At 39.2% G+C, this 22,227-nt stretch overlaps 1 protein-coding gene across 5 annotated transcripts in view; it reads right to left on the bottom strand.

The window, feature by feature from the left end:
- esd (esterase D/formylglutathione hydrolase) overlaps positions 1-22,227 on the bottom strand; it is a 65,933-nt gene that overhangs the window by 36,907 nt on the left and 6,799 nt on the right. For 4 of the 5 annotated variants that reach the window (XM_059967686.1, XM_059967687.1, XM_059967691.1 and 1 more), the window contains one exon: positions 495-570. In XM_059967686.1, the coding sequence (XP_059823669.1) occupies positions 495-570 (76 nt within the window). Of the gene's footprint in view, positions 1-494; positions 571-6,980; positions 7,043-22,227 lie in introns of those variants that run through there. The other variant, XM_059967689.1, reaches the window with a different exon arrangement.

The raw sequence follows: 22,227 nt of genomic DNA, 5'->3' as shown, positions 1-22,227 counted from the left end.
TGGAAATTACAATGGACATTTACAAATGGAGAAGATAACAGCATCTGTTAATCATAAGCTGGAACAATTTAATTCATACTGGGAAAAATGGTTTAACTACATAATGCCTCAGTCTCATAAGTCAATGAATATGTTGTAAAAAAAAGATCACTCCCTACTTGTAGATAGTTTGTTCCTTTCGCTTGTTTTTTTCTTTCCACTCTTTTCTATAAGTGTATACCTCAGATAAATACTATGTGGAGATTTGTGACATATATGATTATATGATATACATGTACAATGTTTGAAATACATCTTACGGAAATGTTTGTTTAATGATGAACTTCAGTATAAAAATTACAAAAAAAGGAAAATGAGAGTAAAATATGTAAATAGTTGTGGGGTTGAATACTTTTTTAAGGCACTGTAATTAGTTCCTTCATTGTCTTTTGATCAAAACCTTGTGATTCACCATAAAATAATCACATGGATCAAAAATAAATAAACTCACATACCTGTCATGTTCGTATACCTTCTGATATCCTTCAAAGCATTTAGCACTTGACAGTTGGACCAGAGTCATTTTTGTTACTGTAACAAATCAAAGGGCTATTAGTTATGTTTCTCCAATAAGTGCAAACAGCTAAACTATGCAAATACACAGTTTATCCTGACTATTATTTGGTGAGAGAATGAGTGTCAAACTTAAAATCAAGGCAGACTCCCATTCCTGGATTGCGGGAGATGCTATAGGCTGTGATAGAAAACTTTGGTAGCACATCACATGATACTCCGGTACCCTGTCCAACCCAGATCTGTAAATAAAGTCATTCACCATTTCAGGACATATACCCAAGTAACCATATAACCATATAACAATTACAGCACGGAAACAGGCCATCTTGGCCCTTCTAGTCCGTGCTGAACGCTTACTCTCACCTAGTCCCACCAACCTGCACTCAGCCCATAACCCACCATTCCTTTCCTGTCCATATACCTGTCTAATTTTGCTTTAAATGACAATACCGAACCTGCCTCAACCACTTTTACTGGAAGCTCATTCCACACAGCTACCACTCTCTGAATAAAGAAATTCCCCCTCATGTTACCCTTAAACTTTTGCTCCCTAAGTCTCAACTCATAACCTCTTGTTTGAATCTCCCCTACTCTCAATGGAAAAAGCCTATCCATGTCAACTCTATCTATCCCCCTCATAATTTTAAATACCTCTATCAAGTCCCCCCTCAACCTCCTATGCTCCAAAGAATAAAGACCTAACTTGTTCAGTCTTTCCGTGTAACTTAGGTGCTACAACCCAGGTAACATTCTAGTAAATCTTCTCTGTACTCTCTATTTTGTTGACATCTTTCCTATAATTCGGTGACCAAAACTGTACACAATACTGTAAATTTGGCTTTACCAATGCCTTGTACAATTTTAACATTCCATCCCAACTCCTATACTCAATGCTCTGATTTATAAAGGCCAACATACCAAAAGCTTTCTTCACCACCCTATCTACATGAGATTCCAACTTCAGGGAACTATGCACCATTATTCCTAGATCACTCTGTTCAACTGCACTCTTTAATGCCCTACCATCTACCATGTATGTCCTATTTGGATTATTCCTACCAAAATGTAGCACCTCACACTTATCAGCATTAAACTCCATCTGCCATCGCTCAGCCCACTCTTCTAACTATAGACAATAGGTGCAGAAGTAGACCATTCGGCCCCTCGAGTCTGCACCGCCATTCTGAGATCATGGCTGATCATTCACTATCAATACCCAGTCCCTGCCTTGTCCCCATATCCCTCGATTCCCTTATCCATCAGATATCTATCCAGCTCCTTCTTGAAAGCATCCAGAGAATTGGCCTCCACCGTCTTCCGAGGCAGTGCATTCCACACCTCCACAACTCTCTGGGAGAAGAAGCTCTTCCTCCTGCCCTCTTGTTCCTGCTTCCAAAGAGGATAACTTCACATTTATTCACATTGAATGACATCTGTCAAGTATCTGCCCACTCACTCAGCCTATCCAAGTCTCCCTGTATTCTCCTAACGTCCTCTTCGCATGTCACACTGCCACCCAGTTTAGTATCGTCAGCAAACTTGCTGATATAGTTTTCAATGCCCTCTTCTAAATCATTGACATAAATCGTAAAGAGCTGTGGTCCCAATACAGAGCCCTGTGGTACCCCACTAGTCACCTCCAGCCAGTCCAAGAAACACCCATTCACTGCTACCCTTTGCTTTCTATCTGCCAACCAGTTTTCTATCCATGTTGAAACCCTGCCCCCAATGCCATGAGCTCTGATTTTGCTCACCAATCTCCTATGTGGCACCTTATCGAATGCCTTCTGAAAATCTAGGTACACAACATCTACTGGCTTACCCTCATCTAACATCCTTGTTACACCCTCAAAAAACTCCAACAGATTAGTCAAGCATGATTTGCCCTTGGTAAATCCATGCTGGCTCGGCCTAATCCTATTTCTGCCATCTAGATGTGCCACTATTTCGTCCTTAATAATGGACTCAAGCATCTTCCCCACGACTGACGTTAGGCTACAGGGTGATAGTTCTCCGTTTTCTCCTTCCCTCCCTTCTTGAAAAGTGGGACAACATTAGCCACTCTCCAATCTTCAGGAACTGATCCTGAATCTAAGGAACATTGGAAAATGATTACCAATGCATCCGCAATTTCCTGAGCCACCTCTTTTAGAACCCTCGGATGCAGACCATCCACTTTGGAAGCAGGAACAAGAGGGCAGAGTATTGTCTGAACGGTGTCGAGTTAGGTAAGGGAGAAATGCAAAGAGACCTAGGAGTCCTAGTTCACCAGTCAATGAAGGTGAATGAGCAAGTGCAACAGGCAGTGAAGAGGGCAATTGGCCTTTGTTACAAGGGGAATTGAATACAAGAGCAAGGATGTTCTTTTGCATTTGTACAGGGCCCTGGTGAGACCACACCTGGAATATTGTGTACAGTTTTGGTCTCCAGGTTTAAGGAAGGACATTCTGGCAATTGAGGAAGTGCAGCGTAGATTCACTAGGTTGATTCCTGGGATGGCAGGGCTGTCTTACGCAGAGAGATTGGAGAGATTGGGCTTGTGCACGCTGGAATTGAGGAGATTGAGAGGGGATCTGATTGAAACGTTTAAGATAATTAAAGGATTTGATAGGATTGAGGCAGGAAATATGTTCCAGATGTTGGGAGAGTCCAGTACCAGAGGGCATGGATTGAGAATAAGAGGTCCTAAATCTCTCAGCAAACTTTGAAAACCTACTTCATTATCCACAACGCTACCTACCTTAGTATCATCTGCATACTTAGTAATCCAATTTACCACGCCATAATCCAGATCATTAATGTATATGACAAACAACATTGGACCCAGTACAGATCCCTGAGGCACACCACTAGTGACCGGCTTCCAACCTGACAAACAGTTATCCACCACTACTCTCTGGCATCTCCCATCCACCCACTGCTGAATCCATTTTACTACTTCAATATTAGTACCTAACGATTGAATCTTCCTAACTAACCTTCCGTGCGGAACCTTGTCAAACGCCTTACTGAAGTCCATGTAGACAACATCCACTGCTTTACCCTCATCAACTTTCCTCATAACCTCTTCAAAAAATTCAATAAGATTTGTCAAACATGACCTTCCACGCACAAATCCATGTTGACTGTTCCTAATCAGACCCTGTCTATCCAGATAATTATATACACCATCTCTAAGAATACTTTCCATTAATTTACTGACCACTGACGTCAAACTTAATTGCTAGGTTTACTCTTAGAATCCTTTTTAAACAATGGAACCACATGAGCAATACGCCAATCCACCATTTCTAAAGACATTTGAAATATTTCTGTCAGAGCCCCTATATTTCTACTCTAACTTCCCTCAAGGTCCTAGGGAATATTCTGTCAGGACCCGGAGATTTATTCACTTTTATATTCTTTAAAAATGCCAGTACTTCCTCTTCTCTAATCATCACAGTTTCCATAACTACCGTACTTGTTTCCCTTACCTTACACAATTCAATATCCTTCTCCCTAATGAATACCAAAGAAAAGAAATTGTTCAAAATCTCCCCCAATCTCTTTTGGCTCCACACATAGCTGTCCACTCTGATTCTGTAAGGTACCAATTTTATCGCTCATTATCCTTTTTCTATTAATATAACTGTAGAAACCCTTCGGATTTATTTTAACCTTACTTGCCAAAGCAATCTCGTATCTTCTTTTAGCTTTTCTGATTTCTCTCTTAAAATTCTTTTTACATTCTTTATATTCCTCATGCACCTCATTTACTCCACGCTGCCTATATTTATTGTAGATCGCTCTCTTTTTCAGAACCAACTTTCCAATATCGCTTGAAAACCATGGCTCTCTCAAACTTTTAACCTTTCCTTTCAACCTAACAGGAACATAAAGATTCTGTGCCCTCAAAATTTCACCTTTAAATGACCTCCATTTCTCTATTACATCGTTCCCATAAAACAAATTGTCCCAATCCACTCCTTCTAAATCCTTTCACAACTTGGAGAAGGAAGTCTGAGAATCGGAGCAGGACAGCAGTGGGAGCCACTTTGATTTTTTTTTCTTCTTCTCATTAGTTAAGAGGCGGGACTGTGCAGGTGTTTGACATCAGGCAATGAAGCGCGGAAGATTTAAAAGTAACACAGCCTTATACAGTGGGCAGTGGAGTGAGTTGGGAACAGAGTGAAGGCTTAAAGGCTTGGGCTCAATGGGCTTAAGTAGAAACGGGCCAGGCAAAGTAGGTTTAGGTTTCAGTTTTTCCTGTTATTTGAGGAAAGGGGGAATTATGAGTGTGAGGGCAGCTTGTTGTTCTTCATGTCGGATGTGGGAGGTCCTGGAGTCCCCCAGCCTCCTGGACATCCACATCTGCGCCAGGTGTGCCAAGCTGCAGCTCGATGACCTTTGTCTGGTCAGGGAGAGTGAGGAGATGATAGAGAGGAGTTACAGGCAGGTGGTCACACCAGGGCCACGGGAGATAAACAAGTGGGTCACGGTTAGGAGACGGAAGGGGAAGAGTCAGGTACTATAGCGGCTGTACCCCTTGTCAATAAGTATTCCTGTTTGAGTACCGTTTGGGGTGACAGCCTACCTGGGGGAAGGAACAGTGGCTGTGTCTCTGGCACATAGTCCGGCCCTGTAGCTCAGAAGGGTAGGGAAAGGAAGAGGAAGGCAGTAGTAATAGGGGACTTGAAAGTTAGGGGGTCAATAGGCGTTTCTGTGGATGCAGTTAGCAGACCAGGATGGTAGTTTGCCTCCCTGTTGCCAGGTTCCGGGATGTTTCTGATCACATCCAAGATATCCTGAAGTGGAAAGGTGACGAGCCAAAAGTCCTGGTACATATAGGTGCCAATGACATAGGTAGGAAAAAGGAAGAGGTCCTGAAATTAGAATATAGGGAGTTAGAAAGGGAGTTAAGAAAAAGGACCGCAAAGGTAGTAATCCTGGAATTACCGCCTGTACCATGCAACAGTGAGGGTAATGGAGGATAAATGCGTAGCTATGGGATTGGAGCAGGGGGCAGGGATCCAAGTTTCTGGATCATTGGGATACCTTTTGGGGCAGGTGTGACCTGTACAAAAAGGACGGGTTGCACTTGCATCCTAGGGGGACCAATATCCTGGTGGGGAGATTTGCGAAGGCTACTGGGGAGACTTTAAACTAGAATGTTTGGGGGTCAGGAATCAAATTGAAGAGACTAGGAGAGAGGAGGTTAGTTCACAAATAGAGAAAGCTAGTACACAGTGTGTAAGGGAGGGTAGGCAGGTGACAGAGAAGGGGAGCGCTCAGACTGAAAAATATAATAAAGTTGTTTGCAATGTTAGGGATAAGCAGAGAGTAAGAGGTGGAGAGTTTCTTAAATGCATTTATTTTAATGCTAGGAACATTTTAAGAAAGGTGGATGAGCTTAGAGCATGAATTGATACCTGGAAATATGATGTTGTAGCTATTAGTGAAACATGGTTGCAGGAGGGGTGTGATAGGCAACTAAATATTCCTGGATTTCGTTGCTTCAGGTGTGATAGAATCGGAGGGGCAAGAGGGGGAGGTGAAACTATTGTCAGAGAAAATATTACAGAGGTGCTTTGGCAAGATAGATTAGAGGGCTCGTCTAGGGAGGCTATTTGAATGGAATTGAGGAATGAAAAAGATGTCATAACCCTTATGGGGTGTACTACAGACCACCTAATGGGGAGTGAGAACTGGAGGAGCAAATTTGTAAGGAGATAGCAGATATTTGTAGTAAGCACAAGGTTGTGATTGTGGGAGACTTTAATTTTCCACACATAGACTGGGAAGCCCATTCTGCAAAAGGGCTGGATGGTTTGGAGTTTGTAAAATGTGTGCAGGATAGTTTTTTGCAGCAATACATAGAGGTACCAACTAGAGAAGGGGCAGTGTTGGATCTCCTGTTAGGGAATGAAGTAGGTCAGGTGACGGAGGTATGTGTTGGGGAGCACTTCGGGTCCAGTGATCACATTGCCATTAGTTTCAATATAATTATGAAGGATAGGACTGGACCCAGGATTGAGATTTTTGATTGGAGAAAGGCTAACTTTGAGGAGATTTGAAAACATTTAGAAGGAGTGGATTGGGACAATTGTTTTATGGGAAGGATGTAATAGAGAAATGGAGGTCAGTTAAAGGTGAAATTTTGAGGGTACAGAATCTTTATATTCCCGTTAGGTTGAAAGGAAAGGTTAAAAGTTTGAGAGAGCCATGGTTTTCGAGGGATATTGGAAACTTGCTTCAGAAAAAGGGAGAGATCTGGGGGGTTCCGGAGATGTCACCATCGAGAATGGCAGCTTAAGTCACTAACTCCTCCTGAAGAATGCGTATTAAGCCCCGTTAACCCATCAAATATAATATTTTTCGAAAAATATTTGAACTGAAAAGAGGGGCAAGAATGGGGAAAAGTAATGGAAATAAAAAAGCGAGACTACCCAACCACGTGCTAGCGAGCACTGGGCCTCATTCAGGTGAAGTGGCAAATATCTTCGAAATCCTGAAAGAAATAAAGTAGCAGCTCCATGATATTCAGTCAGAGCTCGCCAGCTTCAATCAAAAGATAGCGGTGGCACAGACTCGAATTGAGAAAGTGGAAGATCACGTTCAAAATGTGGAACGGATACTGAGTAAGACAATAAAAATATTACACCACCAAGAAGGTAAACTGCTTGACCTGGATGGAAAATCACGGCAGAAAAATATCAGAATCTACAACGTTCCTGAAGGAGTCTATGATGGAGTTTGTCAGAAAGTTACTGTGGGATGCACTGCATCTTCCCTCAGATATGAAGCTGGAAGTCGAAAGAGCCCACCGCGTGCTCGTCCTGAAACCTACCCAGGATAGAAAGCCACGCTCAATAATAATTAAATTCCTTCAGTACAGCACCAAGGTGGAGATTCTACTAAGGGCCTGGGGTAAGAAGAGAGTGTTTTTCGATGATAAATTAATATATTTCGACCAAGATTACCCCCCCCCCCACCCACAGTCCTGCAGAAATGCAAAGTATACTCTGAAGTAAAGCCAGTACTAAAGCAAAAAAAGATTAGACTTCAAACAACGGGACGCGGTTGTACCAGATAGTGGAAGAGGTGACTACAGACATGAAGGCTAGAGGGTTGCCCGTCAGCATGACCAAACCGAGAGAAAGCCTGGCTGAAGAATTATCCTGCTCCGCTTGGGAAATAGTATGAGAATCAAGAAGGCAGGAGACGGGAGGAGGCCGAGAGAAATATATCAGAAGGAGACCAGGAGTTTCCCAAAGACAGTCCTCACCCCCTTCAGAAGAGCTAACTTTAAAAATGTTGAGAAGCTAAACGGAAGCATAAGTAGACGGTGATATACCTATCTCAAGAAATACTTATTATAATGTGGATTTTATATACTTAGTTGTTATTCTTTATTCGGTCACTTATTCCTTTCTCCCCACCAAAATGAAAAAATATATATGTATGTAATATGTGTGTTTGTGTATGTGTGTGTGTGTGTATATAGGAGTACACAGGGAAACCTTTTCTGTGTAATGGATTTGTTCACTGACTTTTATGAATACTGCAATGGGGGCCCTCAACTCACAAGTAGGAAGGGTTATCCCCCACAGCTAGACATTTCCTTTAGCTCAACGCAGGGTCATCTACTAGAGACCTCAGCCTTGGAATCATACTTTCGTTGCCATTTTTGTTATTATTTGCGTTTCTTGGTTCTTATTTGTTCAGGGAGTAGATTGATTAAGTTTTATTCTAATTTCAATGATACATTGACAGATAAATACAGATGGCTAAGGACAAGGTAAAATTCATTTCTTTTAATGTCAATGGGCTATTAAATCCAATCAAACATAAGAGAATTTTATCCAATTTGGAACAATTTGATTCATACTGGGAAAAGTGGTTTAACTACATAATGCCTCATAGGCCTGATTTTATTCTCACAAATCAATGAATCTGTTGTAAAAAAAAATCACTCCCTACTTGTACATAGTTCTTTCCTTTTGCTCGTTTTTGATTTCCACTCTTTTCTATAAGTGTGTACCTCAGATAAATACTTTGTAGAGATTTGTGATATATATGATTATGATAATATATATATACAATGTCTGAAATACATCTTATGGAAATATTTGATGATGAACTTCAATAAAAAAACAAATTACAAAAAAAGAAAAAGGGAGAGATTTACAATAAATATAGGCAGCATGGAGTAAATGAGCTGGTCAAGGAATGTAAAGAATGTAAAAAAGGTCATGTTTGACAAATCTTATTGTATTTTTTGAAGAGGTTACTAGGAAAGTTGACGAGGGTAAAGCAGTGGATGTTGTCTATATGGACCAGTAAGGCCTTTGACAAGGTTAGTTAGGAAGATTCAATCGTTTGGTATTAATATTGAAGAAGTAAAATGGATTCAACAGTGGCTGGCTGGTGAAGAAAGCTTTTGGTATGCTGGCCTTTATAAATCAGAGCATTGAGTATTGGAGTTGGAATGTAATGTTAAAATTATACAAGGCATTAGTGAGGCCAAAGTTGGAGTATTGTGTACAGTTCTGGTCACCGAATTATAGGAAAGATGTCAACAAAATAGAGAGAGTACAGAGGAGATTTACTAGAATGTAACCTGGGTTTCAGCACCCAAGTTACAGAGAAAGGTTGAATAAGTAAGGTCTTTATTGTTTGGAGCGTAGAAGGTTGAGGGGGGACTTGATAAAGGTATTTAAAATTATGAGGGGGATAGATAGAGTTGACGTGGATAGGCTTTTTCCATTGAAAGGAGGGGAGGTTCAAACAAGAGGACATGAGTTGAGAGTTAAGGCGCAAAAGTTTAGGAGAACCTTGAGAGGGAACTTCTTTACTCAGAAAGTGGTAGCTGTGTGGAACGAGCTTCCAGTGGAAGTGATAGAGGCAGGTTTGATTTTGTCATTTTAAAAAAATTGGATAGGTATATGGACAGGAAAGGAATGGAGGGTTATGGGCTACATGCAGTTAGGTGGGACTAGGTGAGAGTAAGCGTTCGGCACAGACTAGAAGGGCTGAGATGGCCTGTTTCTGTGCTGTAATTGTTATATGGTTATCTGCTCAAAGTTAGCCTTTCTCCAATTGAAAATCTCAACCCTGGGTCCAGAGCTATCCTTCTCCATAATTATATTGAAACTAATGGCATTGTGGTCACTGGACCTGAAGTGCTCCCCAACACATACCTCCGTCACCTGACCTACCTCATTCCCTAACAGGGGATCCAACACTGCCCCTTCTCTGGCTGGTACCTCTATGTACTGATGCAAAAAACTATCCTGCACACATTTTACAAATGCCAAACCATCCAGCCCTTTTACAGAATGTATCCACTCCTTACACACTTTCTATACTCCTGAATGTGTGCACAATATAGCTACAAGAAAAAGTTTTGTGAACCTTTTGTAATTACTTGGTTTTCTGCATTATTCATAAGATGTGGTCTGATCTTCATCTAAGTCACAATAATAGACAAATACAATCTGTCTAAACTAATAACACACAGACAATTGCACTTGTCATCAATATTGAGTACACCACTTAAATAATCAGTCTAGGTTCATAGAAGTTTGTGAATCTCTGGGGTAATACCTTCTACAAAAGCTATTTAGAGTCAGGTGTTCCAATCAATGAATACTGAAGGAGATGAAACAGAATCCAAGGGTAACAGCAAAGGACCTTCAGAAATTTCTAAAACTTGCTGTTTATGTCTTAAAAACTTATCTCTGTTCATGTGTCCACTATAAGAAAAACACTGTTCATGGAAGGACACCACAGAGGAAACCACTGCTCTCTCACAAAACACTGCTGCATGTCTCAAATATGCAAAAGACCACCTCGTTAAACTATAACGCCTCTGAGACAATGCTATGTGAAAAGATGAGACAAAACATAGAAACATAGAAAACCTATAGCACAATACAAGTCCTTTGACCCAGAAAGCTGTGCTGAACATGTCCTTACCTTAAAAATTACCTAGGGTTACCCAAAGCCCTCTATTTTTCTGAGCTCCACGTACCTGTCCAGAAGTCTCTTAAAAGACCCTCTTGTATCCGCCTTCACCACCGTCACCAGCAGCCCATTCCACACACTCACCACTCTCTGTGTAAAAAAACTTACTCCAGACATCTCCTCTGTACCTACTTCCAAGCACCTTAAAACTGTACCCTCTCGTGATAGCCATTTCAGCCCTGGGAAAAAGCCTCTGACTATCCACATGATCGATGCCTCTCATCATCTTATACACCTCTATCAGGTCACCTCTCAGCCTCCATCCATAAATTTGCTGATCCAGTTTTCCACATTGTCATCCAGACTTTCTCGAAAAACTCTATACGATTGGTTACACACAACCTATCATGCATAAACAATCCCTAATCAGGCTCTGTCATTAAAAATATTTAAAGGTCTGGAACCTTAAAATACCTTCCAATAATTTCCATACTACTGACGTCAAGTTCACTGACCAATAATTTCCCTGCTTATTCTTAGAGCCTTTCTTAATCATCAGAACAACATTAGCTATCCTTCAATCCTCCGACACCTTATCTTTTTTAAATTTTAAATGCCTCTGCTCGTGCACCTGCAATTTCTGCATAGCCTTCACAAGATCCGAGGAAAAACAATATCAAGCTCTGGGGATTTATCTACCCTAATTTACCTCAAGACATACTCCTTTGTATTCCATATATGATTGTAGTTTTGCCTCACTCTATAGAAACTGTGACCATCTCCTGAGTAAATACATATGCCAAAAATTCCACTTAAGATCCCATCACTGTTGGCTCCATACAGAGATGACCACACTGGTCTTCAAGAGGGCTACTTTTGTCCCTTACCATCCTCTTGCTCTTTACACATGTGTAGAATCTGGGATTCTTCTTCACCTTATCTGGTAGAACAATCTCATCTCTTTTTTAGCTCTCTTGATTTTCTTCTACACCTCAAATACCTCGTTTGTTACCTATACCTGCAATGCATCTCCTTCTTTTTCACCAGGATCTCAATATCTCACAAAAAACAAGGTTCCCTAAACATGTTAATCTTGCCTTTCATTCTGACAAGAACATACAAAACCTGTACTCCTGAAAATTTCACTTTTGAAGGGCTGCCACATACTAAGCATCCCCTTGTTAGAAAACAATCTGTCCCAACCCACACTTGCTAGATCCCTTCTGATGCCATCAAAACTGTTTTTACCCCAATTTAGAAACTCAACCCAAAGATCAGTCCTATCCTTCTCAAAAATTATCTTGAAATTAATGGAATTATGATCACTGGATCCAAAGTGTTCCCCCTACATACATTTCGGTCACCTTCTTTGAAGCATTCCTTAATAGTAGATCCAGTATTGTATTCTCTCCAGTTGGGTCCTCTATATACTGAGTAAGGGAACTTTCCTGAACACATTTGACAAACTCTATCCCATCCAGCCATTTGGAATGTCAAAATCAACTGCTATTATAACACTGTTATTTTGCAACTGCTATATCCCTACAAATTTGCTCCTCCAAATCTTACAGATTACTGGGTGACCTGTTAACATGGTCACCCTTTTGTCTGCTCCACTCATATAGTCTTAGTATACAGGCCCTAAATATTAAAATTGGCCATTCCCCAATCCATGACCTTAACTTCTGGAACATATTTATCTCTTTCCATAACTACTTTAAAACTCAGAGAATTACAGTCACTATCACCAAAATACATGCCCAATGACATTTCAAAACCTTGCAAACCACATTCCCTACTGCTCTTGCACTAGCACTTTTAAATCAAAGATCTCAGGGCACTTTTAAGGTTAATACCAGAATAACCCGATTGGAGAAGATCCTGAAATCCTGACAAATTTATGAACATTTGGAGAGGCATAGTTTTTTACGCAGAGTGGTGAGTGCATGGAATGGGCTGCCAGCAGTGGTGGTGGAGGCAGAAACAATAGCGCCTTTTAAGAGACTCCTGGATGGCTACTTAGAGCTTAAAAAAATAGAGGGGGTGGGTAAGCCTAGGTAGTTCTAAGGTAAGGACATGTTCGGCACAGCTTTGTAGGCCGAAGGGCCTGTATTGTGCTGTAAGTTTTCTATCTTTTAATAGGTCATTCAGTTCCATTTGCATGTCAACATCTCTGAAGATCTATCCTGGCCCCAACATATTGACACATTTACAAAGAAGACACATCAGCGGCTATATTTCATTGGCAGATAGAGGAGATTTGGTAGTTCACCAAAAGCACAAGCAAATTTCTATAGATATACCATGGAGAATGTTCTGTCTAGTTATATCACTGTCCAGTGTTGAGACATAATGCACAGGAAAAGAAAAAAAAGTACATACTGTTGTGAACTCAGCCAACTCCGTCCATTGAGGCCATATTCAAAAGGTAACTCCTTCAGAAAGCAGGATGCTTCATTAATTTGATGCATTAGATATATGACATAATTTGAAGCAGTGAGTGAGAGAGAGCAGGGCAGAACCATTTGAAAATGGTTACCAAGTTAAGAGCCTGCGTGTTATAGGAAAGTTATGGCGAGAGTATTGGCTGATTGATAGGAGACAGCGAGTGGGTTTAAAAGGATCCTTGTCTGGTTGGCTGCCAGTGAACAGTGGTGTTCTGCTGGGGTTGGTGTTGGGACCACTTCTTTTCACATTATATGTAAATGATTTAAATGACGGAATAGATGGTTTTGTTGTCAAGTTTGCAGTAGAAATGAAGATTGGTGGAGAGGCAGGTAGTGTTGAGGAAACAGGTAGGCTGCAGATTAGGAGAATGGGCAAGAAAGTGGCAAATGAAATACAATGTTGGAAAATGCATGGTCATGCACTTTGGTAGTAGAAATAAATGTGCAAACTATTTTCTAAGTGAGGAGAAAATCCAAAAATCTGAGATGCAAAGGGACTTGGAAGTCCTTGTGCAGAACACCCTAAAGGTTAACTTGCAGATAGAATCAATGGTGAGGAAGCAAATGAAATGTTAGAATTCATTTCAAGAGGTCTACAATACAAGAGCAGGGATGTGATGTTTTATAAGGCACTGGTGAGGCCTCCCCTTGAGGACTCTGAACAGTTTTGGGATCTTCATCTAAAAGATGTGCTAGCATTGGAGAGGGTTCAGAAGAGATCCTAGGATGATTCCATGAATGAAAGGGAGAAACATCTGGAGAATGTTTGATAGCTCTGGGTCTGTACTCACTGGAATTTAGGAGGATAATGGGAGATCTCAATGAGACCTATCGAATGTTAAATGGTGGAAAGGATGTTTACCATGGTGGGCAAGTCTAGAACAAGAGGACACAGGATAAAGGGTTGTCCATTTAAAACAGAGATGCAGAGAAATTTCTTTAGCCAGAAGGTGGAGAATTTGCAGAATTTATTACCATAGACATGGCACCAAAGGTTATGGGGAGAAGGCCAGGGAGTGGGGCTGAGGAGGGGAAAAAAGGATCAGCCATGATTGAATGGCAAAGCAGACTCGATGGGTCAAATGGCCTAATTGCGCTCCTATGTCTTATGGAAAAGTACAAGCCTATCCATGAGCAAGTCATAATTTGAAGTAGCGAGTGAAAGACATCATTATAGGGTGAGAGCATTTGAAAAGAACAAGTCTTATTGGGAGTGAGTTTTATTTGAGCCAATAAAAAAGATGGGAGGTGTCAGTGTCAGTGGTCAGTGTTAGAATGGGAGGCTTTGGCTCCACAGGTTTCACTGAGAACAGGTCTGGGCAAGCACAGGCAGAAGTTCTAAGTTTCTAGTACATTCTTTTTTCCCTCTTTCTTTGTACAGAGCTAGTGCACTGAGAATGAGTCCACAGTTAGTGGTATGTTCTTTGTGTCACGCAGGTGAGAAACTGCTAGAAAATTCAGCAGTCTAATGAACAAAGAGGCAATTAAAAGAGAGAGAGATAACACTTTTAATTGTGACCTTGAGAGAGAGTACAGCGCCAGCTGAGACACGAGCTGGGAAGTCACCATGGTAACAGCTCAGAGCGGTTGAGCAAACGGATGGCTGGAATTTCGAATGGAATATAAAAAGTTGAGGCTTTTGGTCTGATAATGGCAGAGGAAACAAGATACAGGAGAATTGTGGAAGCTACCCAACAAACCACTGGTGGAGTTTAAGACCACCACGAGGGTGGAGGCCACGGACCGATTAATTTTGACCCGTGATTACCAGTGCGGGTAAGAGCTTGCTTGTGGGGGTCTGCTGGTGCTGAACCCGTGCCATGGGTTAGTAGACCATTCCCTAGAAGGGGCTCTGTCCATCTATGTCCGTGTGGGGTTCACACGAAGTGACTGTAAGGACTTCGGAAGCAAGAACAACTAAAGCTGCCAGCTTAAACATCAACTCAATTAACTCAACGCAACACAAAGTGAACTGAACTGCTTAAACTTACCTGACACTGTAAGACTGATATATATACCTCCAGGACTATTATCTTTGTATCCACACACACATTTATAGGGGGAGGGGGGAGGGAGAGGGAGAGGGAGAGGGAGAGGGAGAGGGAGAGAGGGGAGAGAGAGGGAGAGGGAGAGGGAGAGGGACGGGGAGAGGGAGAGGGAGGGGGAGAGGGGGAGAGAGGGGGAGGAGAGAGAGAGAGAGAGGGAGAGGGAGAGGGAGAGGGAGAGGGAGAGGGAGAGGGAGAGGGAGAGGGAGAGGGAGAGAGAGGGAGGGGGAGGGGGAGGGGGAGAGAGAGAGAGAGAGAGAGAGAGAGAGAGAGAGATATCTCTATATAAAACCTGTATCGTTTTATCTGGTTTTAATGATATTAATTCATAGTAGTAATAAATATACTTTTAATTTATAGTAAACCAGACTCCAGGTGTGTTCCATTTCTGCTGGTCCTTTTCAACTTGTCACGGGATTCGTGACATTTGTGTGAGATGCGGGTACTCTGGCAGACCTCAGGTATCCCTGAAAACTACATCTGCACAAAGTACATTGAGCTGCAGCTCCTTAGACAATGTGTTAAGGAACTGGAGCTGCAGCTCGATGACCTTTGGGTTATACAGCAGAATGAAGTGATAGATCAGAGCTACAGGAAGGTAGACACCACTAAGTTGCATGAGGCAGGTACCTGGGTGACTGTTCGGGAGAGGGAAAGGGAATGGGCTGCTAGTGTAGAGTACCCGTTACCGTTTTCCTCAATAATCTGTAGCAACCGAGGCCCTGGCTCTGTGGCTCAGGAAGGAAGGAAGGAAGAGGAATGCAGTAATTATAGGGGATTCCATAGTTCGAGAAGCAGACAGGATCTTCTCTGGATATGAAAGAGACCCAGATGGTTTTTTGCCTCCCAGATGTCTGAGTCACGGAAATCTCAAATCATGTCCATGGCATTCAGGAAGAGTAATCAAAGTTGAGGTATATATTGTTATCAAGGACAGTGGAAGGAAAAGGGAGGAGGTCCTGAAGAGAGAATACAGGGAGTTAGGAAGAAAACTGAAAAGCAGGACCTCCAAGTCAGTACCTTGGGGTTGCTGCCTATGTCACACGCAGTGTGTGCAAGGATGGGGTGATTTTGCAGATGAATGCATGGCTAAGGAATTGATGCTAGGGGAAGGGCTTCAGTTTTCTTATCACTGGAATCTCTTCTGGGGAAGATGATCTGCACAAAAAGGATATGTCAATCATTAACCTGAGAGGTACCAATATCCTTGTAGGCAAGTTTTCTAGAGCTTTTGGGGAGGGTTTAAACTGACTTGGCAGGGCAATGGGAACCAGAGTGATAGGACTGAGAATCGGGCAGTTGGTTTATAAGTAGATGCATTATGTAGTGAAACTGTGAGGAAGGACAGGCAGATGATATGGCAAAATTGCAGTCAACAAGATGAGGAGTGTAAATTCAAAAAGGGTGATGGATACAGGACTGAAGATGTTATATTTGAATGTATGCAGTATATGGAATAAGGTAGATGATCCATTGACGTTTGTCATCTACATCAACGGTCCGGCTGATAATGTGGTTAACTGGATCAACATATTTGCAGATGACTCCCAAGATTGGGAGTGTTGTGGACAGCAAAGAAAACCACCAAACCTTGCAGTGGGGTCTGAAGCAGTTGGAAAAATGGCAGGTGGAATTTAATGCAGAGAAGTGCAAGGTATTGCACTTCAGTAGGACCACCAGGGTAGGTCTTATACAGTGAACAGCAGGGCACTGAGGAGTGCTGTAGAAAAAGGGATCTGGAAAAATAGGTCCATAATTCATTGAAAATAGAGTCACAGGTTGATAGGGTCAGAAGGAAAGCTTTTGGCAAATTGGCCTTCATAAATCAAAGTATTAAGTACAGGAGATGGCATGTTATGTTGAAATTATTTAAGACATTGCTGAGACCTTATTTGGAGTATTATGTGCACTTTTGGTCACCTACCTACAGGAAAGACATAAATAAGGTTGAAAGCGTACAGAGAAAATGGCTGGAGAACATGAGCTATATGCAAAAATTGAATAGGTTAGGACTTTATTTCTTGGAACATAGAAGGTTAAGGGGAGATTTGATAGAAGTATACAAAATTTTGAAGGGTGTAGATAGATTTTTCCACTGAAGTTGGGTGGGACTGCAACGAGAGGTCATGGGTTAAAGGTGAAAGGTGAAATGTTTAAGGGGAACATGAAGGAAGACATCTTTACTCAGAGGGTTGAACGAGTTGCCAGCACAAGTGATTCTTGCAAGTTCAGTTTCAACTTGTTTTTTTTTAATTTTTTTTTATTGTTTTCAAATAATTACAGAAATAAAAGAAAATATATGAAAAAAATATATATACCCTCCCCCCCCCCCCTAACATCCCTATAGAAAAAAAAAGGAGTGCCTGGATTTCGGAAGATCCCCACATGCTCCATGGAGTTCCTAATAACCATATAACAATCACAGCACGGAAACAGGCCATCTCGGCCCTCCTAGTCCGTGCCGAACTCTTAATCTCACCTAGTCCCACCTACCCGCACTCAGCCCATAACCCTCCACTCCTTTCCTGTCCATATACCTATCCAATTTTACCTTAAATGACACAACTGAACTGGCCTCTACTACTTCTACAGGAAGCTCATTCCACACAGCTATCACTCTCTGAGTAAAGAAATACCCCCTCGTGTTTCCCTTAAACTTCTGCCCCCTAACTCTCAAATCATGTCCTCTCATTTGAATCTCCCCTACTCTCAATGGAAACAGCCTATTCACGTCAACTCTATCTATCCCTCTCAAAATTTTAAATACCTCGATCAAATCCCCCCTCAACCTTCTACGTTCCAATGAATAGAGACCTAACTTGTTCAACCTTTCTCTGTAATTTAAGTGCTGAAACCCAGGTAACATCCTAGTAAATCGTCTCTGCACTCTCTCTAATTTATTGATATCTTTCCTATAATTCGGTGACCAGAACTGTACACAATATTCCAAATTTGGCTTTACCAATGCCTTGTACAATTTTAACATTACATCCCAACTTCTGTACTCAATGCTTTGATTTATAAAGGCCAGCATTCCAAAAGCCTTCTTCACCACCCTATCTACATGAGACTCCACCTTCAGGGAACTATGCACTGTTATTCCGAGATCTCTCTGTTCCTCTGCATTCCTCAATGCCCTACCATTTACCCTGTATGTTCTATTTGGATTATTCCTGCCAAAATGTAGAACCTCACACTTCTCAGCATTAAACTCCATCTGCCAACGTTCAGCCCATTCTTCTAACCGGCATAAATCTCCCTGCAAGCTTTGAAAACCCACCTCATTATCCACAACACCTCCTACCTTAGTATCATCGGCATACTTACTAATCCAATTTACTACCCCATCATCCAGATCATTTATGTATATTACAAACAACAAATAACTTTAGTACATATATTTATTTCTTTCCCCAAATAACCAATTATTTCATCTTCGGAGCACCTATATATTTAATCCTGTCCTTTGTAAATAAGGGCACCAAATTTTCAAAAATGTTTCATATTTATCTCTTAAATTATAAGTGATTTTTTCAAGTGGAATACAGCCATAAATTTCCTTCTTCCAACAATCTATACTTAAGTATGTATCCGATTTCCAAGTAACTGCAATAGCCTTTTTGGCTACTGCCAGTGCAATTTTTATAAATTCTTTCTGATATTTATTCAATTTGGGTTTCAGTTTTATCCTTTCAATATCGCCTAATAAAAATAATATTGGATTATGTGGAAGTTGTGTTCCACTAATTTGTTCCAATAAAACTCTTAAATTTGTCCAAAAAGGTTGAATTTTAGAACAAGACCAAGTAGAATGTAAAAAAGTACCGATTTCTTCATTACATCGGAAACACCGATCGGATAAATTTGGGTTTACTTTATTTATTTTTTGTGGTGTAATATATAATTGATGTAAAAAATTATATTGCACTAATCTTAACCGGACATTTATTGTATTTGTCATACTATCAAGACATAGTCTTGACCAATTTGTTTCTTCAATTTTAATATTCAAGTCACTTTCCCATTTTTGTCTTGACTTATGGACTCCTTGTTTAATTGCCAGTTTTTGAATCAAGTTATACATACAAGAAATAATTTTTTTAATCTTTCCTTTTTGAATTAAAGTTTCTATTTCATTAGATTTTGGCAATAACATTGTTTGACCCAGTTTATCTCTTAAATAAGCCCTTAATTGGAAATAACAAAAAAGAGTATTATTTGATATGTTGTATTTATTCTTTAATTGATCAAATGACATTAATATACCTCCTTCAAAACAATCTCCTATATATCTAATCCCTTTTTGAAACCAATTATATAAAAGTTGATTATCCATTGTAAAAGGAATAAGTCTATTTTGAATTAAAGATCTCTTTGCTAATAAAGATTCCTTTGTCTCATCATCAACATTTATCTTATTCCATAAATGTTTTAATATAGGAGATTCTTTCTTTTCCCGTATCCATTTAGATTCCCATTTATATATAAAATCTTCTGGTGTATTTTCTCCTATTTTATCTAGTTCTATTCTAATCCATGTTAATCCTATAATCTTTCTCAAAAAAAGATGCAATAAATCTGTTGATTTGCTTTATAATAATTCTTAAAATTTGGAAGTTGTAACCCTCCTAGATCAAATTTCCATGTCAATTTTTCCAACGATATTCTTGACATCTTACCTTTCCAAAGAAACTTCCTCACTCTTAACTCTTGAAAAAAACTTCTGGAGTAGTTGTATTGGTAGTGATTAAAATAAGTATTGTAGTCTAGGGAACATATTCATTTTTATGGTATTTACTCTACCTACTAATGTTATTGGTAATACCATCCATTTATCAAGATCTTCTTGAATTTTTTTCAATAATGGTAAGCAATTTAATTTATATAAGTTCTTTATATCATTATCAACTCTTATACCCAAATATTTTATACCATTTGCCGGCCATCTAAATTGAGTTATTAATCGACATTGACCATAATCTCCTTTAGTAAGAGGTAAAATTTCACTTTTATCCCAATTTATTTTATAACTTGATATTTTCCCATACTCTTCTAATCTGTAGGATAATTTACGCAACGAGTGCAATGGGTTTGTTAAATAAAGCAGAACATCATCAGCAAATAAGTTAATCTTGTATTCGTCCTGATTAACTCTGAAACCCTTAATATCTGGGTCCATTCTAATTAATTCAGCTAATGGTTCCTTCGCCAACACGAATAAAGCAGGTGATAATGGACAACCTTGCCTAGTTGACCTTGTTAACTGAAATGGTGTTGAAATTTGTCCATTTGTCACTACTTTAGCCTTGGGATTAGTATTTAAGGTTTTAATCCATTTTATAAAAGATACGCCTAATCCATATTTTTCCAATACCTTAAATAAAAAATCCCATTCCAATCTATCAAATGCTTTTCCTGCATCTAAAGCAAATGCCACACTCATTTCCTCCCTCTTTTGCGCCAAATGAATTATACTAAATAACTGAGTTACATTATCTGCCGATTGTCTATTTTTAATAAATCCTGTTTGATCCATATGTACTAATTTTGGTAAGTATTTAGATAATCTGTTAGATAAGATTTTTGCTATTATTTTATAATCAGTGTTTAATAAAGAAATAGGTCTATATGATGCTGGCTTTAAAAGATCTCTATCTTTTTTTGGCAATACTATTAAAATAGATGTCGAAAAAGATTCTGGAAGTTTATGCGTTCTTTCCACTTGATGTATTAACTCCATAAAAGGAGGAATTAATAAATCTTTAAACTTTTTATAAAATTCAGGCGGAAAACCATCTTCTCCTGGAGATTTATTACTTTGAAGTGATCCTCGGGCTTCTTTGACCTCTTTCAATGTAAAAGGCATACCTTCTGTTCTTCCGTATTTAATTTTGGAAGAGTAATTTGTGATAAAAACCTTTCTATCTTGACATTATCATTTTGTGATTCTGATTTATACAACTCAGAATAAAAATTCTTAAAAGTTTCATTAATTTGTAAAGGTTTATAAGTAATTTTATTTACTCTTGTTCGAATTGCATTTATTGTTTTAGAAGTCTGGTCTGTTTTTAACTGCCATGCAAGGACCTTATGTGATCTTTCACCTAGTTCATAATATCACTGTTTAGTTCTCATAATTGCTTTTTCTGTTCGATATGTCTGGAGTGTATTATATTGTAACTTCTTATTAATAAGTTGTCCTCGTTTTTCTTCTGTCATATTTCTTTGAGATTCTTTTTCTAATTTTGTAATCTCTTTTTCCAATTGATCTATTTCTATCATATATTCCTTCTTAATTTTAGAAGTATAACTTATTACCTGACCTCTCAAATATGCCTTCATTGCTTCCCACAATATAAATTTATCATCAACTGAATGTGAATTTGTATCTAAAAAGAACTGAATCTGCTTTTTCATAAAATCACAAAAATCTTGACGTTTTAGTAATATTGAATTAAATCTCCATCTATAAATTGATTCCTCTTTATCTATCATTATCATTATCAAAGGAGAATGATCTAACAATATTCTCACTTTATATTCCACATTTTTCACTCTATCTTGAATATTTGTTGATAATAGGAAAAAATCTATCCTTGATATTCAAGGATGTTTTATGTCTATTTGAATAAAATGAATAATCTCTTTCTTTTGGATTAATTCTTCTCCATATATCAATCAAATTTAAGTCTTTCATCAATGATAGAGTTAATTTTACTACTTTTGATTTTGTGACAACCTTTGTTGATCTATCTAAAACTGGATCTAGACAAAAGTTAAATTCTCCACCTATTAATATTTTGTCATGTGCGTTAGCCAAATTCAAAAAGACCTCTTGTATAAATTTTACATCATTTTCTTTTGGTGCATAAATATTCATAAGAGTCCATAGTTCTGAAAAAATTTGACAATGTATAATTACATATCTCCCCGCCGAATCAATTAATATGTTTTGTATTTTAACTGGTAAATTTTTATTAACAAAAATTGCAACTCCTCTCGCCTTTGAATTAAATGAAACTGCAATAACATTTCCAACCCAGTCTCTTTTTAATTTCTGATGTTCTATGTCTGTTAAATGTGTTTCTTGTAAAAAAGCTATATCTGTTTTCATTTTTTTAATGTATGTTAAAATTCTTTTTCTTTTTACCGGTCCATTAAGCCCATTAGCATTAAAACTTTAAAAATTCAGTAAATTAGTCATTATTTTTAATTATGTTACTCCAATCTATAAT

The sequence above is a fragment of the Hypanus sabinus genome, chromosome 4 (genome assembly GCF_030144855.1).
Source record: "Hypanus sabinus isolate sHypSab1 chromosome 4, sHypSab1.hap1, whole genome shotgun sequence".
Taxonomy (NCBI): domain Eukaryota; kingdom Metazoa; phylum Chordata; class Chondrichthyes; order Myliobatiformes; family Dasyatidae; genus Hypanus; species Hypanus sabinus.
Note: the sequence above shows the minus strand (reverse complement) of the source record. Positions and strands in the feature narration are given on the sequence as shown.